The sequence below is a fragment of the Trichoderma atroviride genome, chromosome 5 (genome assembly GCF_020647795.1).
Source record: "Trichoderma atroviride chromosome 5, complete sequence".
Lineage (NCBI taxonomy): Eukaryota > Fungi > Ascomycota > Sordariomycetes > Hypocreales > Hypocreaceae > Trichoderma > Trichoderma atroviride.
The window spans coordinates 753,523-770,997 of record NC_089404.1 but is presented as its reverse complement, the minus strand read 5'-3'; the positions used below and the strand labels follow the sequence as shown (position 1 = coordinate 770,997).

At 47.9% G+C, this 17,475-nt stretch overlaps 8 protein-coding genes across 8 annotated transcripts; 4 read left to right on the top strand and 4 right to left on the bottom strand.

The window, feature by feature from the left end:
* The first annotated feature begins 231 nt into the window (after positions 1–231).
* Positions 232–1,267, top strand: TrAtP1_009437 (uncharacterized protein). Its single transcript, XM_014091448.2, has 3 exons — positions 232–622; positions 675–957; positions 1,015–1,267. Exons 1-3 carry the CDS (start codon positions 379–381, stop codon positions 1,184–1,186), a joined length of 699 nt encoding a protein of 232 aa, XP_013946923.2. The 5' UTR covers positions 232–378; the 3' UTR covers positions 1,187–1,267.
* Positions 1,268–1,345: 78 nt separating this feature from the next.
* TrAtP1_009436 (uncharacterized protein) lies at positions 1,346–2,419 on the bottom strand (the record flags this gene model as incomplete). Its single annotated transcript, XM_014091449.2, has 1 exon — positions 1,346–2,419. The coding sequence occupies one exon, from the start codon at positions 2,417–2,419 to the stop codon at positions 1,346–1,348; it is 1,074 nt and encodes a 357-aa protein (XP_013946924.2).
* A 1,423-nt stretch (positions 2,420–3,842) lies between these two features.
* On the top strand, positions 3,843–4,697 carry TrAtP1_009435 (uncharacterized protein; the record flags this gene model as incomplete). Its single annotated transcript, XM_014091450.2, has 2 exons — positions 3,843–3,985; positions 4,121–4,697. 2 exons carry the CDS (start codon positions 3,843–3,845, stop codon positions 4,695–4,697), a joined length of 720 nt encoding a protein of 239 aa, XP_013946925.2.
* A 1,104-nt stretch (positions 4,698–5,801) lies between these two features.
* On the bottom strand, positions 5,802–7,924 carry TrAtP1_009434 (uncharacterized protein). The gene has a single exon (XM_014091451.2). It carries the CDS (start codon positions 7,771–7,773, stop codon positions 5,977–5,979), a length of 1,797 nt encoding a protein of 598 aa, XP_013946926.2. The 5' UTR covers positions 7,774–7,924; the 3' UTR covers positions 5,802–5,976.
* Positions 7,925–8,141: 217 nt separating this feature from the next.
* Positions 8,142–10,159, top strand: TrAtP1_009433 (uncharacterized protein). The gene is made up of 3 exons (XM_014091452.2): positions 8,142–8,566; positions 8,625–9,130; positions 9,186–10,159. The coding sequence occupies exons 1-3, from the start codon at positions 8,503–8,505 to the stop codon at positions 10,035–10,037; spliced, it is 1,422 nt and encodes a 473-aa protein (XP_013946927.2). The 5' UTR covers positions 8,142–8,502; the 3' UTR covers positions 10,038–10,159.
* Positions 10,160–10,858: 699 nt separating this feature from the next.
* TrAtP1_009432 (uncharacterized protein) lies at positions 10,859–11,512 on the bottom strand (the record flags this gene model as incomplete). Its single annotated transcript, XM_066114281.1, has 1 exon — positions 10,859–11,512. One exon carries the CDS (start codon positions 11,510–11,512, stop codon positions 10,859–10,861), a length of 654 nt encoding a protein of 217 aa, XP_065970375.1.
* Positions 11,513–11,543: 31 nt separating this feature from the next.
* On the bottom strand, positions 11,544–12,792 carry TrAtP1_009431 (uncharacterized protein; the record flags this gene model as incomplete). Its single annotated transcript, XM_066114280.1, has 3 exons — positions 11,544–12,061; positions 12,596–12,633; positions 12,710–12,792. The coding sequence occupies 3 exons, from the start codon at positions 12,790–12,792 to the stop codon at positions 11,544–11,546; spliced, it is 639 nt and encodes a 212-aa protein (XP_065970374.1).
* Positions 12,793–12,949: 157 nt separating this feature from the next.
* On the top strand, positions 12,950–15,126 carry TrAtP1_009430 (uncharacterized protein; the record flags this gene model as incomplete). Its single annotated transcript, XM_014091454.2, has 5 exons — positions 12,950–13,336; positions 13,409–13,607; positions 13,677–13,838; positions 13,892–14,173; positions 14,227–15,126. The coding sequence occupies 5 exons, from the start codon at positions 12,950–12,952 to the stop codon at positions 15,108–15,110; spliced, it is 1,914 nt and encodes a 637-aa protein (XP_013946929.2). The 3' UTR covers positions 15,111–15,126.
* Between the last annotated feature and the right edge of the window lie 2,349 nt (positions 15,127–17,475).

Below are 17,475 nucleotides of genomic sequence, written 5' to 3'. Positions count from 1 at the left end.
AACGTATTGGCGTACAACTGAATAATTATTAATTGCTATAGAAAGATAGGAATTGAGGCAGCAAATGCATATTCCCGCCTTGTAACGAACGGAATTGGCATAATGTAATATTCGAATTCGGACCTTCCGAAGGGTCCGGGCCCGGGCCACCGGTAACCCACTTATTGCCCCAAAAGGCATACACAGGCTTGGTCCGGTCCTGCGATGGCTTCTATCACAAAGAATACTAGCGGATTACTTGACTAGTTGGGTATTGCTAATATCTGCGCCCTTCTTTACCTCAGTGACAAGATATGGAAGCATGTATAAAATAGATAAAGGCTTTCAACTTTCTTGTTCGATTACACACGGTCTAACCTGTCCCCTACATTCCAAACCATGCCCGGAATATCTCCCATCGTTCTCATCCTCGGTGCAGGTCCTAAAGTCGGCCTACCAACTGCAAAGGCCTTTGCTTCGAAAGGCTACAAGGTTGCACTCGCAGCTCGGTCACTGAACGAGGCGGACAGCACAGACAACCAGCTTAACATCAAAAGCGACTTCGCCAACCCCGATGACGTTGTCAATGCCTTTATAAAAGTGAAGAGGGAGCTGGGAATCCCAAGCGTAGTCATTTACAACGGTATGTATTAGCACTAAAGGATTCTAGGTGAATGCATGCTAAGCGTTCGTAGCCGGCGCCGCGACATTCTCTCCCCCAAGCGACCCATTTGCGATCTCTTTGGATGCTTTCAAGCGAGACATGACCATCAACAACACTAGTGTTTTTGTCGCTGCCCAGCAAGCCGTCCTCGGTTTCGCGGAGCTCCCTGACGATGCTCCAAGAGTGTTTGCGTTTACGGGCAACATCCTCAACGTCAAGCCGCTCCCACAGTTCCTAGAATCTGGCGCCGGCAAGTCGGCATCTGCGCACATGATGATGGCTGCTGCCGCTGAATACAAAGAAAAGGGGTTCAAGTGTGCCATACCGCCATCACTTAACAGCCTGAATGGATATGACTGACAGTTGCGTAGATTTTACTATGTTGACGAACGAAAAGCGGATGGCTCTGCCGCTTTTAAGATAAATGGAGAGGCCCATGCAAATCTTTTCTGCGAGCTCGCTGAGGCGAAGACGCAAGGTCCTTGGCTGCAGACTTTCGTCAAGGATGCGGGATATAAGGACTTCGGCCCCTATCGACTATAGTGATGTCGCAGACGGATACAATGACCATGTAGCGTTGTTATTATGGATAAAGCTTCTGAATTAAAACTAAACTACTCTCAAGAACTCCAGCACCGTTGTCATACTTGTTTCTTCGATACTTGGGAGCCATGTCGCCCCAAACTAGCGTATCTTGTTTTTTTATCGTGTCCATGACTCAACTTTATCCACATCATTCACTCTCTTCACCATCAAGGGATCAACCACCGCAGTCTCCAAGGACGGCATCTCGCTCCGGGTTAAGCCCAGCGTAGCTGCCATGGCCTCATGAGGAATCGCGGCAGCGCTCGTCTTGTATCCAATATCCCGAGGCATGGCTTGGTCAAAGAAGATACAAAAGTGTATGTCCTTCCCACCCTCCGGAAGAGCCTCAATTTGGTGCGGATAGGCTGGAGGGATGAAATACATATCTCCCTCTTTCAATGTATAGGTATCTACCTTTCCATCAGGATCTAGGATGCTCATGCGAGCAGTCCCTCGGTGGACGTAGCCCATCTCTGCGGTGATTGGGTGCCAATGTGGTTCTCGCATTCCGGTGTCTTCAACGGTAAGAGAATACATGGCCAGGTTTCCGTCACTAAGGGCTGGCCAAAACTGCGATCGTGCGGGTTTCACTGATCCAATGCCCTCTCCTCGTAGAGGCGGTTCCATGCCTTCCACATTGAACTTGTGTGGGTTTGGTAGGTGCGCGGTGTCTGGCACGGTTGGCTTTCCCTCGCGAGCAATGATTTCTTTTGCATTGGTCGAGAAATTCACATGTTCGAATGACGAAGCAGGCACATTATAGGTGTTGCCCAATACCGCCGGTGTCATGGCACCGAAAGCCGCAGAGAGGGAAAAATCCTTTGGGCGCTCGTGTCTAAAGCAGACCAGAAACTCGCAGGATTCGCTATCAGAGAGATTTTCAATGTGGTGCAAGCTTCCAGAAAGAATCTGAAACATCTCACCAGCCTTGATGGTGAAAGACGAAAAGATGGAGCCTGAATCGAGAACAGACACAAGGGCTTCTCCGCTCAAACTGTAAGCCAATTCAGGCGTATTTGCATGCCAATGGGGTTCTCGAATGCCACGCGGTCCAAGAACAAGGCGTTTGAGTGACATGCCATTGAGAAGAGGAAGTTGGTCGGCTGTGCATCGCTGAATGGACCCAAGGGATGACTCATGGAAGGGGATAGAGTCCTTCAGGTGGTATACATGGGGCGAGTTCGAAGCCATAATGACAGCTTTGGTATGTAATTGGGTAGAGTACTAATTATCGTGACTCTTGTATTAAAAGATGTGTGAATGGGAGACATAGCTACTGGGCAGAGAAATCGTTATCCTTAAATACGGAACCCGAGTACCAATTCTTTGTGCTCAAAGTACAGAGACAAGACGGTGATCCTATGACGTCGAATGATGGAGAAGGAGAGGATACAACAATCCCGGCACAACCTATTCAAGCTTCTAACGCTACAGGAAACCTTTCGAAGATCTGAAAAGGAATATCCTGTATTGAGATCTTGCTTGCCGCCTCTCCGGCAATCGCAGCCGATCCCGAACATGATCCGTTTGCAGAAGAAGCGGCCGGTGTGACGTTGAAGCATATACACACGTACGGCGAAAAGAGCTCCGGCTGACACCGGGCATTCTATCCGCAAGATATGGCAAACAAAGAGCAAATGCTGACTAGCTGTGTCGATCTATCGTGGTGTTTTACGAGGCTACATTGACGGAAACTAGAACTGAATGTACACGACCCAAGTAGATTAAGCTGCTCCATCATGCTTCGGCGTGTAAGTGTAGCTCCGATCAAGAATTTAGGGCGGTACGCACCACTTGAGAACCACCAACGAGCAGAAAATGGCAATTATCGGGCCGCCTTTGCCACAAGTCAAGCCACCCGAACGGCTGAACCGGCAAAGCCAAGATTAGCGCTGATCTGCTATGAGAATGCTTTCAGGTTGTGTATCCAGACTACCATTGCCGACAACCGGTCGATCGTACCTGAGAGTCTTTTCGATGAAACTCGAGGGTATGTGAATATAATTCCGACAAGTTCGGCTTAATAACTGGTTGCGAGGACTCAGCCACTGACGTGCTCGAACTACTTTCTTCTACTTGCTCATGAAGGCACTAATTCCAGTGTACAGATGATTGTTGCCTCTAGCCTTGAGCTGGCAGTAAGTTCGCGATTTGGACATACTAAGTTGCCCTATTCTCCATGTAGAGTCAGAGGATGCTGTAGAAAGCATAGGCGACTTTGTCATTATACAGATTGCCTACGTAATTAGGATGCGAGTTTTGTAAAAAGTTGAAATTTGGCATTTTCTACAGGAATCTTACACGTCAGCGTGATCGACAGTACAGCAATTCTAGCTCAGGGAAGTGGATGCTGTTCGCTTGTAAAATGCAGTTTCTATATGTCTGTCGCAGCCGCGAGCTTGAGGTTGGCGCGGAACACCGAGTATAGGATTGGCGGCGACTGATGACGACTGCGCTTGCAAGCTGAACCTTTGGTATATCTAGTCTGTTAAGCTACTTTCTTCCTGTCATCGTCACAAATATCTTGTCTTGGGCTGAAAGCTGTCGTTGTCAACGATCTTTGTAATAGAACATCAACATACTCATTCTCACTGTTGTTTTTATATATATCACCATGAATCAGCAGCATCATTCATCACCAGTTGAAGACGGATCTACTAATTCCGAGTCCCCAGATTCCTCAGCTGAGCCTCAAATCGAAGAAGGTTTGAGTCTTTCGCCCGCGCTCAGAGTCATCAAGAACTTCTCGACAATATGGTAAGTGATAGCAAATCACTCCAGAGAAACAAAACCTAACGATAGGATAAGGTTTACGATATGCATGGATACGGGGGTGCTAGGACTTTTTCTTCACAACTTCCCGTTCCCATCACAGTGGACTCATACTTGTAGTATCGTCATCTTCGTGTTTGAACTGGTTCTGTTTCTTGTTTTTGGCGCTGTATCTCTGCTCCGATGGTTGTTCTTCTTCAGACCAACTTTACGCTACCTAAAGAATGATTCAGAGGAGATCGCCCTTCAAGCCTGTCCTGCCATCACTTGGCTGACTCTTGCTGCCCAGATCCAGATTATATGTGCAGCACGATGGGGCTTCGGATTTACAATCTTAGCATACGCGATGTGGTGGGTAGGCTTGGTCTGGGTCCTCCTTATCAGCGTCATTCTCTATTTGCATCTGATCCGAAAACCTCATCGGGCGTTTGTAGACAAATGGCTGCCGACGGCGATATTTATTCCGCTCGTTGGGACGTTGAGTGTCGGTGACGTCGCCGGTGTTATGATCAACGACAGCAGTGGCACATCTCAAGTTGACCGAGAACTTGCCATTCCAATGATTATTGTCGGATTCATGTGTGTTGGCTTCGCTCTTGGCCTTTCCTGTGTCATGTATGCCATATACATGCACCGATTAATGGTCAGTGGCTGGCCTTCAGCTTTGAAGATTCCTAGCATGATCTTAACGGTATGAACTTTCATCTACTCGCATCACCTTTTATCTAAAAAGACCATAGATTGGACCGTGTGGACAGTCTGCAAGCGCTTTGCTCCAGCTTAGTACTGCAGCTGTTTCTCAATCAGGCCTATCGAGTCATTCTGAAGGTTTCTTTCTCACTCAAGAGTCTGCAGAAACAGTTCGTGTCGTCTGCGTGCTTATGGCGCTTCTATTTTTGGGGTTTGCCGTCTTTTGGATGTTTATTGACTACTTCGCCATCATTGAATGTCTATGGGCACGCAAGATTCATCCCAGCTTATTCTGGTGGTCTACTATATTTCCCGTCAGCACCGTGGTAACATCATTGGCAACACTTGGCAAAGCAACAAATTCGCCGGCTTTCAAGGTCCTTGCTGTTGCTCTATTCATTCTTTTGTGTTGTATCTATCTAGTCAACTTATATCTTACTATCCATTTGGTCTTGAGTGGAGAGCTCTTGGGGTTACCAAAGCACCCGTCTTGGGCCTTGGGCTCACTAAAGCAGGAGCATTCATGGGCGCGATTTCCACGAAAATCCAGAATGTCATGACATTAGCTGGTACTCATACCGAAGCTCAATTATTATACATCAGGTTATAGGTAGATTGAATCCTACATTTGAACGTTTTCGGCGAATTGGTACGAATTTGTCATTGGACAAGCACCATGTTGATACTGCAGATTTACAACCATCAGCAAAACTATATGGGCTATCGCGTCCTATGAATCGGCAGCTCTCCGAATATGCGGGTGAATAGCGATGCTGATAGAGGTAATGTTTGCTCATGGCACATAGCTTCGAGACGCAGCGTGATTTCCAGTTACGCTCAATCTAAGGAAATAGTTAGTAAAGTGAGAAATGGATAGGACCCATAACGGCTACAAATAACAAACATGTGACGGCTATAACGTAACACCTGTGGAAGAGAAGCCAGGAGGTCAATTGGAATGAAAACACAATATTGTGATTAAATTGGGGCTCTTGGACTTGGAAAAAAAGCCAGCATTGAGTCTCAGGAATTGATTCTATAAGGGTTATGACTTTCCCCCTCTATTAGCGTGACTAAATATATAGGTAGTCGGCATGAATAGATGGATTGTACCTCATCTAGCTTCATTGGTATTTGCACGTCTTTCGGAATATATATAATCTTTCTGTAATACCCTCGTCGATGACATAGATAGTTTATTTATCTAAGATTAGATGACTCAATACATCCAGGTCTCTAACGCTCACAGATATTACACTTCAAGTCTGCCAATGATAGAAGGTGTGTCAGATGTCAAGTCTATGAAGACTTTCAAGACAAGATATAACTTGATCCGCAGGTCGGGAGCTAGGTACAATGGGCGAATCGCGTTTATCCAGGTACAAATTCCCAAGCAATGGAAGAAGCTTCTGTATCTGCTGGATCTCTAAGTCTTCTCGAAAATATCTGAAATTATCGGATGCCAGATACCCCAAGCGCAATATGCGCCGTAACTTCGTCTTCTCAAGGTGACCTACAACAGCAGGCGACATGCCCGCTAGTATCTTGATATCATCACTCAATACGTCGAGCGTCTTTTTTAGATGAGGAAGCACACGAAATCCAACAAACTTTGCGCACTTCAATAGTGGAAATGGCATCAAAGTTTTGTCTTCGTAACGATCGAGAAGATCCTGAAGTGAAAAGAGACCGTTTGCAAAACAGAATATCAGTTTTGAGGCAGGCACAACGAAACCTTCTTGCAAAGTCCATAGTCGGCGTTTCCAAAGCGAGAATCGAATCCGTATCAAAGCATCCTCTGGCGAACCAATGGCATGGGAACAAAGGGACTGGTCAATAACGAGAACGCGCCAAGCGTGCTTGAAGATTTTGCAAATGCGCTTAAGAGAATTTATATGGGCGCGACGCTCCGAGGGTACACACATGGTATCTAACCAGAACGGCATAGAGCTTGTGGCACCACCAGAGGGGAAGCAAATCTTGTCGACGAGTTCCTGAATGTGCGCGAGTTGGCAGTAAGGCAGCGAGTGAGCATTAGCATTGCCGAGCCCACGGTGGCGAACATGGCTGATTGCAACAAAGGGTATCTCATCCGTTCCGTTGGCGTTGAACCGTGTCTCAAGTAACTCTAACTTTCGCGATGCACCATCTGTCTGAGCAAATCTCAGCAGTGGATGTGCCCCTGTTTCGGCAAGGTTCGCCACGGGCAGATCTTGTATCGTCTCTATAGAACACTTGCAGTCTTTCGTTACATGCTTAGGCTTGATGTTTTGCTCATCTATAACCTGAGGAGCATGGACACAAGCATCCTTGCTGCAAGACAAGCGATTCTCTTTCCCTTCTGCGGAATCGGTGGGACGCAGGAAGCTAAGATAATACCGTAACCGTATTGAACCAGGGAGCCTGTTAACCTCATGCTTGCACCAGCCGGATTCAATCAATAATTTGTCCACTAATTCGCAGCCAAGGGATTTCATGGTCGGTTGGGAGAGCGAATCCCACTTTCCGGGAAGGAGGACGGATTCGGCCGCCTGAAGCGATTCTATCAGAATCTGGATGGATAGAATGACATGTAATAGGACTGGGAGTCTAGAGAATTGGCAGCCGCTTTCAAAGTGCTTGCGGCACATCTCACTCGATAGAAAGCTGTTAATCGATGTCGTTGCCACCTGCAAACAAGCGTAATATCGTTGGCTATAGAAGCCGTCTTGGCGCAAAGTCTCGTTTCTCTGACCGACTTCTTTGATGTATCGGGGTAAACTGGTCGTGGAAATCACACTAGATCCATCGGAATTCTCAGTCACAAAGGCATTGTAGTTCGCTATCCGCTGTGTAACATGTGTCCTTGAGCCGATGCTGAGAATCTCTCCTAAAAGACCAAACCAGAGCCATGCTTGCAATGCCGGTGCAAGAGTATCGATATCCACAAGACCTTTCTCTATGATCATCTCAAGATCCAGACCAGCTCGATGCGGGTACGTCAAGAAACCATGGTCATCATAGCGGAACCTGTCGTTAGAGAGATGAGGCACTTCCAACGGAGCGTGGGCAAAATCATCAATAGGCAACGGTATGTGGTTCATCGTCGGAGCTTTGGGGGCTGTAGGTCCGTCTAAAATATAAAATAAAAGTCCATATAAGAGGCAAATGTGGTTCTATGGAAGTAAGTAACGAGGCACAGACTGGTATAAAAGATCAGCCGGGGACAGAAGTGGTGATCAGGAAAAACAAACCCCTGCTAGTTACCACATGCAAGGGTGTACTAGGCCTCTATGCTGATAAAATCCTGCGAGCCTTGTCGTAAGCAAAACCCCTCATATTAGTGCAGCAGGTGATGCTAGAGTGATTCCTGCCTAGCTGGCATGCGTCGCAATTTGAATTCTCAGGATTGCTACATTTATCTCAGTATCCGTCATAAATAGTTCCTTAGCTCTTATGCAGTACTTGGGGTTAAATAATAAGTTTAAATTACAATTCCAGTTTAAATTGTCCTTGAGAGTATATGCAACTACTTCACCATAGGTGTAAGATGTAAACGGATATTACTTAGCACACCAAGAGCGGCATACGCATACCGATAATCGGTCACCTCAAGTCTCAGCAGGCTATAAGGATATACCGACTCCGCGTCCCCTCTGCTGTATCTGATTGGACCTGATTCCTCTCGGCAAAGAGCCAAGTTTTCATTGGGCACCGACATTATTGCCCATAGCCGCCTATTTTACGGGTCATGCGGCTGCAGATATAAAATGTGCCTATGGTAGTTCACCTGCATCGCGGATTGTGCCAAGTTTCCTTAACAAAATCCAACCATGGCCTCGGGCAATAGAGTTACTGCCGTTACTAGGCAGCTCTGGTCCATGTTGTTCTATTTCGGTAAGTTGTGTACAAATTCTGTCTCTGCGCTCCAGTCTGACGACGGCATCACACGCAGTACAACTAGCCAGAAGCGCACCAACGAAAGTACAGTATCTTCCTCCGATGCCACTCAAGCGGTTCATTGAACGTCGATCAAATGGAACAGATCCAACCCCAGAGATATTCTTGGACCAGATGGAGAACCCGTCGGAGGTCTTCTCAGTGCTGTTGATCATCGGCGGCGACATCATTCAAAAAGCAATTGCCCAGTTGGCCGGCGGGAAAATCACACTGGTGTCCTTCAGTTTCGGATGGGTTGCGTATGCTTTTAATGCGCTCATGTCAGCGTTTGGGGATGGCCAACTCATGCCAGACCCGGATTATCCAGCTGTCGTCATCACTGCCAGCAGTGGGATCAAGAAAACAAATTATTCTTGGGTCCTTGGAAGATTAATTAGGGACCTAGAGTTTGAGGTCGCGAAGCATTTTAAAACCTGGATAGAGCAGGTTGAGGAGGATGGCAAGATAATTGACAAATTGGTATCAGAGAATGACTCGGGAATGTTGATAACCGTTTTCGAAGTAAGTAACAACTGCGATACGCCGCATCACGTCAATGTCTAACAGCAAACACCAGGCTGGTGAGAATACAGGAGTTCAGCAATGGGATAAGTGCTGGGCCTTGTTCTTCATCGTGCTGCCGACACAGCTCGTAATTGCTGCCGTTCCAGTCATCACAAAACGAAATTGGTCAATTCTGTTCCTGACTGTTGTCGGGACAGTTCTAGCCATCGTTACGGGATCTTTGCGAGAGTGGAGACTGCAGAAGTATAGTTGCCGCAAAAAGACATCAGATACATACATTCTTACGCGTGGCAACGGCCATTCTCACGTTTTTGTCATTGGGCCGGGACCTAATTCGGGACTATATCTTGATGATCTTGCTGGTGCAGCACGAAAAGCTGATTTTAGAACACGAGTCAGCTCCGTAATACTAGCAATTCTTTGGCTAGCCTTTCTCATCACGGCAGGAGGACTGAAAACCGATACCTGGTTCCTCCTTGCAGTCGGAGCTATCGGAATGGCTCAGAATATTCTCGTTGCCGGGCTACCACGAAAGCCAGATGCTATAGGCATTCCGCTGCGGCAGACTATGCCAACCTTTGGGCGTAGAAAGATGAATAAGAACAGGCCCAAGGTGATGGATGTTCTGTTTGAGATTGAAGCTGAGCTGCCAAAAATTGGACTGGCTATTCGGAGAGAATATTTTCCCGATTATGCCCTTCGCGAAAGGGAAATTGAGCGGTGGGATAAAGCAGAAGCGCGCCAGAAGGAAATTAAGCAGTGGAAGGAGAAGGCTAAGGGAGCGGTTAAGTCGGATCCGAGGCGGAGGAAGGGCCATAATGGACGAACTGTCTTCGAGTTAAATTCCCCTCCAGCTATTAAAAGCTTTTCCAACGAGGGACTAGAGGAGTGCTCCAGCCGGTGAGTATACAGGTAGAATGTTTAGAAGTGAGTGGTCAGCACCACAAGTTGATTCTTTAGCATCCCAGCGACTTACAGTATAGTAGTGCATCAAGCAGGCCTACGTTAATGTTTAACTTTTGAAAGGAAGCTATTAAGTCTAGGCTAATATTAACTTCATTATTTACTTCTAAACGCCGTCCTTTCTATAGACTTCGGGATCTCGGGGAAGCACGTAGTTCCGGCGGCTAACGAGGTTGCCCCTGCTAGCTGCGAACATTGCTGTTATTGCTAGTAAAAGCCAAAGAAGGTTTAATTTTCACTTAGCGGCGTAGAGTACCTAGTTCAGGAATTGGGGAGATAATATCGTCTCATGTAGCTTCTATTTGGCCCGCTGGAGAACCAGTACCGAGCCGAATAGTCTTATCCCTCATGGCGTTGATGAATAGCATCATTTTTTGGTCAAATGTCAGTGGCGTGATTACCAGTGGTCTGATTCAATTGATTCATCATTTGTGGTGCATCCCCGTAGTAGAGATAATTGCCATCAGAATGTAGCCCTTTCGCCTCTAATTGGATTGTTCTGACTGCTTCAAGGTGTGATATAAACAAGAACCTATAGCATTATCCCGATAGTAAGCAGTAAGATTACAAAGGCCTACTGGGAACTTGGAGGATTCTAATACGCATCTGTGTCAATAAATAATCCACAAGAAACAGTTTTAGATAATGCATAAGCCTTGATGTATTCAGGTACACGGAGTTTTGAAGGGCTTTCGCCAAATCATGTCTGCAAACTATTTAATCTCTGGAAGGAAACAATCTTCGGCGTCTTGAAGCATTGAGCTACTCGTATCTGAATGCCATTCCAACTTTCCTACTTGGACCCGCTGCACCCCTTCCCCTGCCGCGTCCCAATCCTAGAGGCAGATGGTTTCCTCTCGTTGCCTTCGCCGGTAGCCCTGGCGATCTCTCGGCGGTGACGGCAACCCCTTTCCCGCGGAGGCCGTCAGTACGTGGACGAGCTGTTGCTGACACCTTAGGCTTAGTTTGTTGCTGCCCCCGGCTTCTCATATACACGCCACGGCCACTCCCGGCGGGTTGAGGCCTGGCCTTTGGTTGCTCTTCATAGAGATATTCGCCATCCTCCTGGAATTCCTCATCCCAGTGCTCATCCTCGTTCTCTTCGGTAGCTTGCTCGTCCTCAAGGTCCTCTTCCACTTCCTCTTCTTCCTCCTCCTCTTCCCCTTCTTCTTCTTCATCTTCCAATTCTTCCTCTTCCTGCTCTTCCCCATACGCATATTCCTCACCACGCCCGTACTCCCCAAAATCCTCCTCCATATACCCATCATGCACCCCCAAATTTGGACGCCGCATTCCCATCCCCCTCGAACCCTGCTTCTGCACCGGCTTCCAGTGTCTTCCACTACCGCTGCCGGCACTCCCCCCTTTGCCTCGAAGCCAACAGTCCCAGCCCAGCAGATGGCTTCCCCAGCCCATACCGATCCTGCCTCAACATAAAGTTCTTCGCCTACTGTGCAGCACTCATCCCATGCACCTCTCTTAGATACTTCATAAAGGCCAGATACGCCTTCGCCACGTCACGGAAGTGCTTGGCCGTCATTTTGACCTTGATCATCTTGCTCGACGCAGCAGCAATCTCCATGACGCTGCGCCCACCCGCAACGCCCGGGTTGGCCACCTTTTGCGCCTCGAATTCGGCGAGTGCAAGAGCCGTCTGACACGCATTGCGGATCTGCCGACCGTTCCACCGCGCCTCCTCGTTGCAGCCGTAGTAATCGAGGATGAACTTGTCGATGGAGCGCTCGTCGAGCTCGAGCTCGGCAGTGCCGCGCTCCTTCTTTTTGCGAAAACGCGTCTTGATGCGGTCTAGATTGACGTGGAAAACAGCCAAAGTCGAGGATGCGTCGAGAGGGGGGTAGTAGAGGGAGATGTGGATGCGTGAGGTAAAGGCTTCATCGAATGTGCCGACACGGTTGGTGGTGAGGAAGAGGATGCCGGTGTAGTATTCTAGAGTGCGAAGGAAGACTAGAAATTGTTAGGAGAAAGTTGGGGAGGAAGGTAGAGACTGAGAAAGGGGAGGAGGAATACCTGCGACGAGACTGTTGCGGTCAAAGTTTTCGGTCTGGCGGGCTTCAAGGAAGACGTCGGCTTCGTCAATCAGGAGGATGCAGCCCCATCGACTTGCGAGAGCAAAGTTCTCTTCGAGGCTACGTTCGACTGCGTCGGCAGTGGATCCCAGATCTCCTGGATGGTATGGGTGTCATGTTCGAAGGTTGATAGGGGTGGAGTTTACTTACCGCTGGTTTGCGATTGTAACAATAATATACTCAAGGTGCTTTGGTGACAAACCAAGTCATATTGTCTATACCAGGTTCCAAACTAGGTACATTTAGTCTCGCGTTATACTAGGTACCTATGTATTGATAGGTAGTTATGATAGGTACTAGGTAGGTAGGTACCAAACAACTCCATCAGGTTTGCCTAGAGGCTGCGAGCAAGATGTTGGGCTGGCAGATTTTAGGCAAGGAGCCATCAATTTCAGGTAAATGAAAGTGCTACCACAAATCAGACGGTAAGTCTTGATTGGCGTTGCCGTCCTACAGCTGAGCGCATCTTACAAGCTGGCCCAATCAAAGCCCCAGAATTTCATGCCCTGGTCTCAGAGCCTCAAACATTATTCTAGGGACATCTTCCCCTACGAACTCGACTGATCTCATCTCATCAATTCTGTATCCCCCCTGCCACCAAGACCTCATGGCGTGCAATTCGGCCGCTGGGGAGTCCAGGACACGACAACCGTGCTTAGACTTCAACGAGACTCGCCTACCCGAGTATCACGAAGCCTTTGCTAACCCACAAGTGAAATTCAATCCCGCCCTCAGACTATACGCGCCAGTCTCGAAAGACGACAATATGAGTCAAGCGGCAACAGATGACCAAAAGAAGTTTCAACTGCTGCCCAAACAGTCAAAAAACTCCTCATCCAACCCACCGCGGCGGCCGTTCTGGGATGAAATGCTCCTCCCGGCCATGGCCCAGCTCAGCACTAATCGCGATGAACCAGCCGGGCTCGTCGGCACGCTTAATAGCATCCGCGCTGCAGCAGGATGGCCCGAGATTATCAACACGCTCGAGGTAGCCAGGGCAAAATACTACAATTACTCAGGCTTCATCGGCTTCTGGAAGAAGACAAGCCATAAGTTTGCCGACCACGCCAACAACGGGAAGATGCTCTTTTCGCTTCTGCCGGACTCGGACTATACATCAGTAGTCCATTGCGTGTTTGACGTTATCTTTGATGTAATCATTCCCCATCTATTTTTTTTCTTCTCTTACTCGCCTCATCGAGCCTGCGTGTCTCACAGAATATAGGCAGCCAAAAGGACAGCCGAGATTCGAGAGGAAGTTGAGGGAACACTACGCCAAATGCGGGAGAAACTGTCAGATGCGGAACGCATCGTTGCACTTTGCGCCAATGATGACGACCATATTGTTTCTGCGGCTATGAACGTGCTTGTTTCAGTGCTCCAAGCGTTGGAGGACATTGTTCTCTACTACTCGTCAAAGAGAGGTATGGCCCTTTACCGATCAAAGCTCGTCTAACAAAGCAAACCATGGTGCTAAATGGAAACTTAAAAAGGGTTGAAGATGACGGCTACTGTCTTGTGGAAGAATGACGAATACAGAGCAGATCTCTCAAAATGCCTTGCCGAGATTAATTCGAGCAGCAAGCGGCTAATCGAAGAGGCCAGCTTATCGCACATCCGCGCAACTCGGTCAGTGAATATAATAGCATCAAAAGGTGAGCAACAGCATCCGCAATTTGCCGAGAAACCATCTGACAAGCGCCCTCAGGTCTAGAGAAATTAAAAAAGCTGCAACTGGGCCAACTCAAGATGTTGAGAGAGCAGAAGAGAATAGCAGACAAACAGTCAGAAATGACCATATCTGGCCGCAAAATTGCCAACAGGCAGGGGAAATTGGCCACAGATTTGAGCCGAGAGGCAGCGTCGAACCAACGAAACGCCATTGCTAACGAAAGAAATGCCGCCGAAAACATAGCAAACGCCATCATCTCTGCCACAGCTATGAACGGCTTTCTGAAGCTATCCGAGGAATTTTGCGCTGCTAAGAGCGGTGAGTGGAGATTTCCGCGTCCGCACTTAATACTAAACAATAGTATACTGCAGATCTAGAGAAAGCTCGGCATCTGAACGTCAAACTCATGGCTGAGTTGCGAGAAGAGCGCTCACGCAGTCGCGGGCGATACCCTTTGTTGCCATCCGAGCCCATATCGCAGGACCAGCTCTTGCAAATATTCAACCTTGCCGACAGTGGCGAAGAGACCGACATCGCCAACATCTCCAACTCAGTCGCTCTCGTCAACCGCCGTGACCAGGGCCGCGCCGAGCAGCTCATCAACAATCCCCAGTTTCAAAAGTGGGTGGTGCAAACACAATCGACCGAGCTTCTCGTGCACGGCCACATGAAGCCCAGCCGGACAAGCGTATCGGCTCTCTCGCTCTTCAGCGCTGGTATTGTGCAGAGCCTGCGGCGAGATCAACGGTTCTGCACCCTGGCCTTCTTCTGCGCCGAGCATAGAGACGCCCAAGATCCGCTGGCGGGCGGGATTGGCATTGTCAAGAGCCTCATCGTTCAGCTTCTCAATCAGTATAACTTTGGCACTGCAGACCTCGCAACTCGCGAGGTAAATCTGGATATGCTAGAAGACGACACGGAGCAGCTATGCCAGCTTTTCGTCGGGTTGGTGCGGCTGATGAAGAGCAACGTTACGCTTATTTGCGTGCTCGATAGTGTCAATGCATATGATGATCCGGAGTTTATGCAGGACCTGGGGGTAGAAAGGGTGCTGTATGAGGTGCTGTCGTTGACGCGAGATAGCAGGGTCCAAACAAGTATTAAGATTCTGCTAACGAGTCCAACAAATACAGCTACGATTTGGGAGGGGTTTGACGAGAGGGATATCGTCTCGATGGCTGGACAACCGAAGGGAGATAAACGGTTTGATAATAGTAGGCTCGCGCAGCAGGTAGAAGATGTCTTTATTAGTTGAGGTAGTTTTGTTTCTCTGCAACCCAACTTGGCTACAACTCAACTAGAGTGGATCAACAGTGAGTGACTCAAGACGTTGAAGGTATTGTCGAGAACACAGTGCCAACAGTCATAAAATTCATGCGATCCCCCCAGCCAGGACCCGAGTCGTGGCCCACGTTGGGTGGGCATTCCAATAAAGTTGGTATCTATCGTGCAATCCATACAATCTATTCTGTACATGAACGGTGTATTTGGATGCACTAAGCGGACGTAAAAGCCAACCTGGGAATAACCAGCCTATAAACAGTCGTGTTATACTCCCTTGAAGATGGAAAAAAAACCTTGGCATAGTGCGCTCCCCCTTCGAACACACTATCACCGCCAAATGTTGTCTAATGTTACATCTAGGTCACATTAGATGATAGATCACCCTTCGCAGCTTTGGGTTGCCGGGACCTCCTAGGGTACAATTGTGTATCTTTTGCGCGCAGTCTTTGCACGTATGGTATGCTCGCTTGGAACTTCGCCTGGTGTTTTTCTCAGTAATCATCTACAGGGTATCGCGTCTCCTTTAACCAAGTACTTCAATGTCCAGGGCTAGCATATTCAGCAACTGCAATAACTGAAAGCTGTCGGGTTAGTGCCACCCGAAAGAAACATGCATTCGACAAAGATGTCGATCGCCAAGGCCAACTCCATGCGGGGTGCTTAAGCGACCCCAAATCGGATCAAACCAGCGCAAGGAAAATGCCTCACGAAATGCAACAGGAAATCAAAAAGCGGGAAGAGATTTGGCGATCTTCAATAGACCAAGGCCAGGAGATGCGCCAACTCGTAACAAGATTGATGGGACTGGCAAACTAGCCGTTGATATCTCGCTAGCAGAAGCGTCATATGATTAAGCTTAAGAAAAGAGACATTCATTGCCATGTTTGACCAATACTCCGACCTCCTAGATACGTAGTATTTGTCTTTGCTTTGCCACATCTGATGCATCTCCCCAGACTTTTAGTCGCCTGGGTGTTGCCCGGGTTTAAATATATACAGAGAGGAGGATGCTTTATATAGTTCGTCTGCAATGCAGTTCATGTGCATTCATCCAATATTTATTCTTCGCCTTTCTTCCATTCAACTTCCTTCAATTTAGGGATTAACGCGACTCAAAATATTAAGCAATGGATAATCCAAAGAGCGAAACTACGCAGATAGAATTATCTGGACCATCGGAGTCGTCACCCTTCGAAAATATGACCGACAATGAGAGGAATCTAATGGAACGCAAAATGATCAGAAAAGTGGACTTTAGACTATTGACGATGACAATTCTAATGTACATTCTCAATTATCTCGACCGCAACAACATTGCTTCAGCCAAGCTGGCTGGTATGCAGACGGACTTGAGACTTCACGGAAACCAATACGAGGTGATACCTCCGAAACACGCGCCCATGCGCCAGCATCATTGAACTACTTATCGTACTGATTCCACCTTAGACAGCAGTCAGCATCCTTTTTGTTGGCTATATTCTGATGCAAGGTTTCGTGGCCCGGCTTTCTTTCTGTAGCCGCATCATTGAGCTGACTTCCTCTGAGTTCCATCTAATCTTCTCTTGAACAAACTCGGAAAACCTTCTATATACCTTCCAAGCTGCATGGTAGCTTGGGGTATTGTGTCAACTGCAACAGCAGCGACGACGACATTTGGCGGATTGTTGGTTTGTCGACTTTTGCTTGGTATTATAGAAGCAGCTTATTTTGTAGGGCTTCTAACTGAGGCGCGCATCGTTTCATTCTAGGGTAAACTAACAATATCTAGCCTGGCTGTTTGTATCTGTTGTCATGCTGGTACACTCGAAAAGAGTTGGTCAAGCGAACAGCGGTGCTCTATTCTGGCTCCATCATATCCGGTGCCTTTTCAGGACTTTTTGCGGCGGGAATTACTCAAAATCTCGACGGAGCTCGTGGCCTCTCTGCATGGAGATGGCTCTTCATCATTGAGGGATGCATGACGGTAAGTCACTCTTAATTATTCACGATCTCGGTAATATCTGCTCTTGCGCCGGATGTCCAACGTTGTAGTGCCGCGCCATTGACCAGATAGCGGTGTGAAGGTGTACTTTTTTTTAGAGTGATGCTTATTGTATTCGCTCAAGATCACGGTGGCCATTATTGCCTGTTTTATTATCCCGGACCTGCCTCGCACTACCCCTTGGCTCAATGATCAGGAGAAGAAGCTAGCTGTGTGGAGGTTGGAGGCGGATATAGGAGAGGATGATTGGGTGGACAGCAATCATCAGTCCTTTATAACCGGAGCAAAATCAGCATTCTTGTAAGTTGATCATGAGATTTGGACAGCATCAATGCTAATCTTTCCATCACGCAGC

Excerpts from the sequence above, each read along its gene's own strand:
- TrAtP1_009437 (XM_014091448.2), top strand. The coding sequence starts at position 379 with ATGCCCGGAATATCTCCCATCGTTCTCATCCTCGGTGCAGGTCCTAAA. Across the intron at positions 623-674 it reads AAGCGTAGTCATTTACAACG|CCGGCGCCGCGACATTCTCT; the intron begins GTATGTATTAGC and ends AAGCGTTCGTAG. Across the intron at positions 958-1,014 it reads TACAAAGAAAAGGGGTTCAA|ATTTTACTATGTTGACGAAC; the intron begins GTGTGCCATACC and ends ACAGTTGCGTAG.
- TrAtP1_009434 (XM_014091451.2), bottom strand. The coding sequence starts at position 7,773 with ATGAACCACATACCGTTGCCTATTGATGATTTTGCCCACGCTCCGTTG.
- TrAtP1_009433 (XM_014091452.2), top strand. The coding sequence starts at position 8,503 with ATGGCCTCGGGCAATAGAGTTACTGCCGTTACTAGGCAGCTCTGGTCC. Across the intron at positions 8,567-8,624 it reads GTCCATGTTGTTCTATTTCG|TACAACTAGCCAGAAGCGCA; the intron begins GTAAGTTGTGTA and ends CATCACACGCAG. Across the intron at positions 9,131-9,185 it reads TGTTGATAACCGTTTTCGAA|GCTGGTGAGAATACAGGAGT; the intron begins GTAAGTAACAAC and ends AGCAAACACCAG.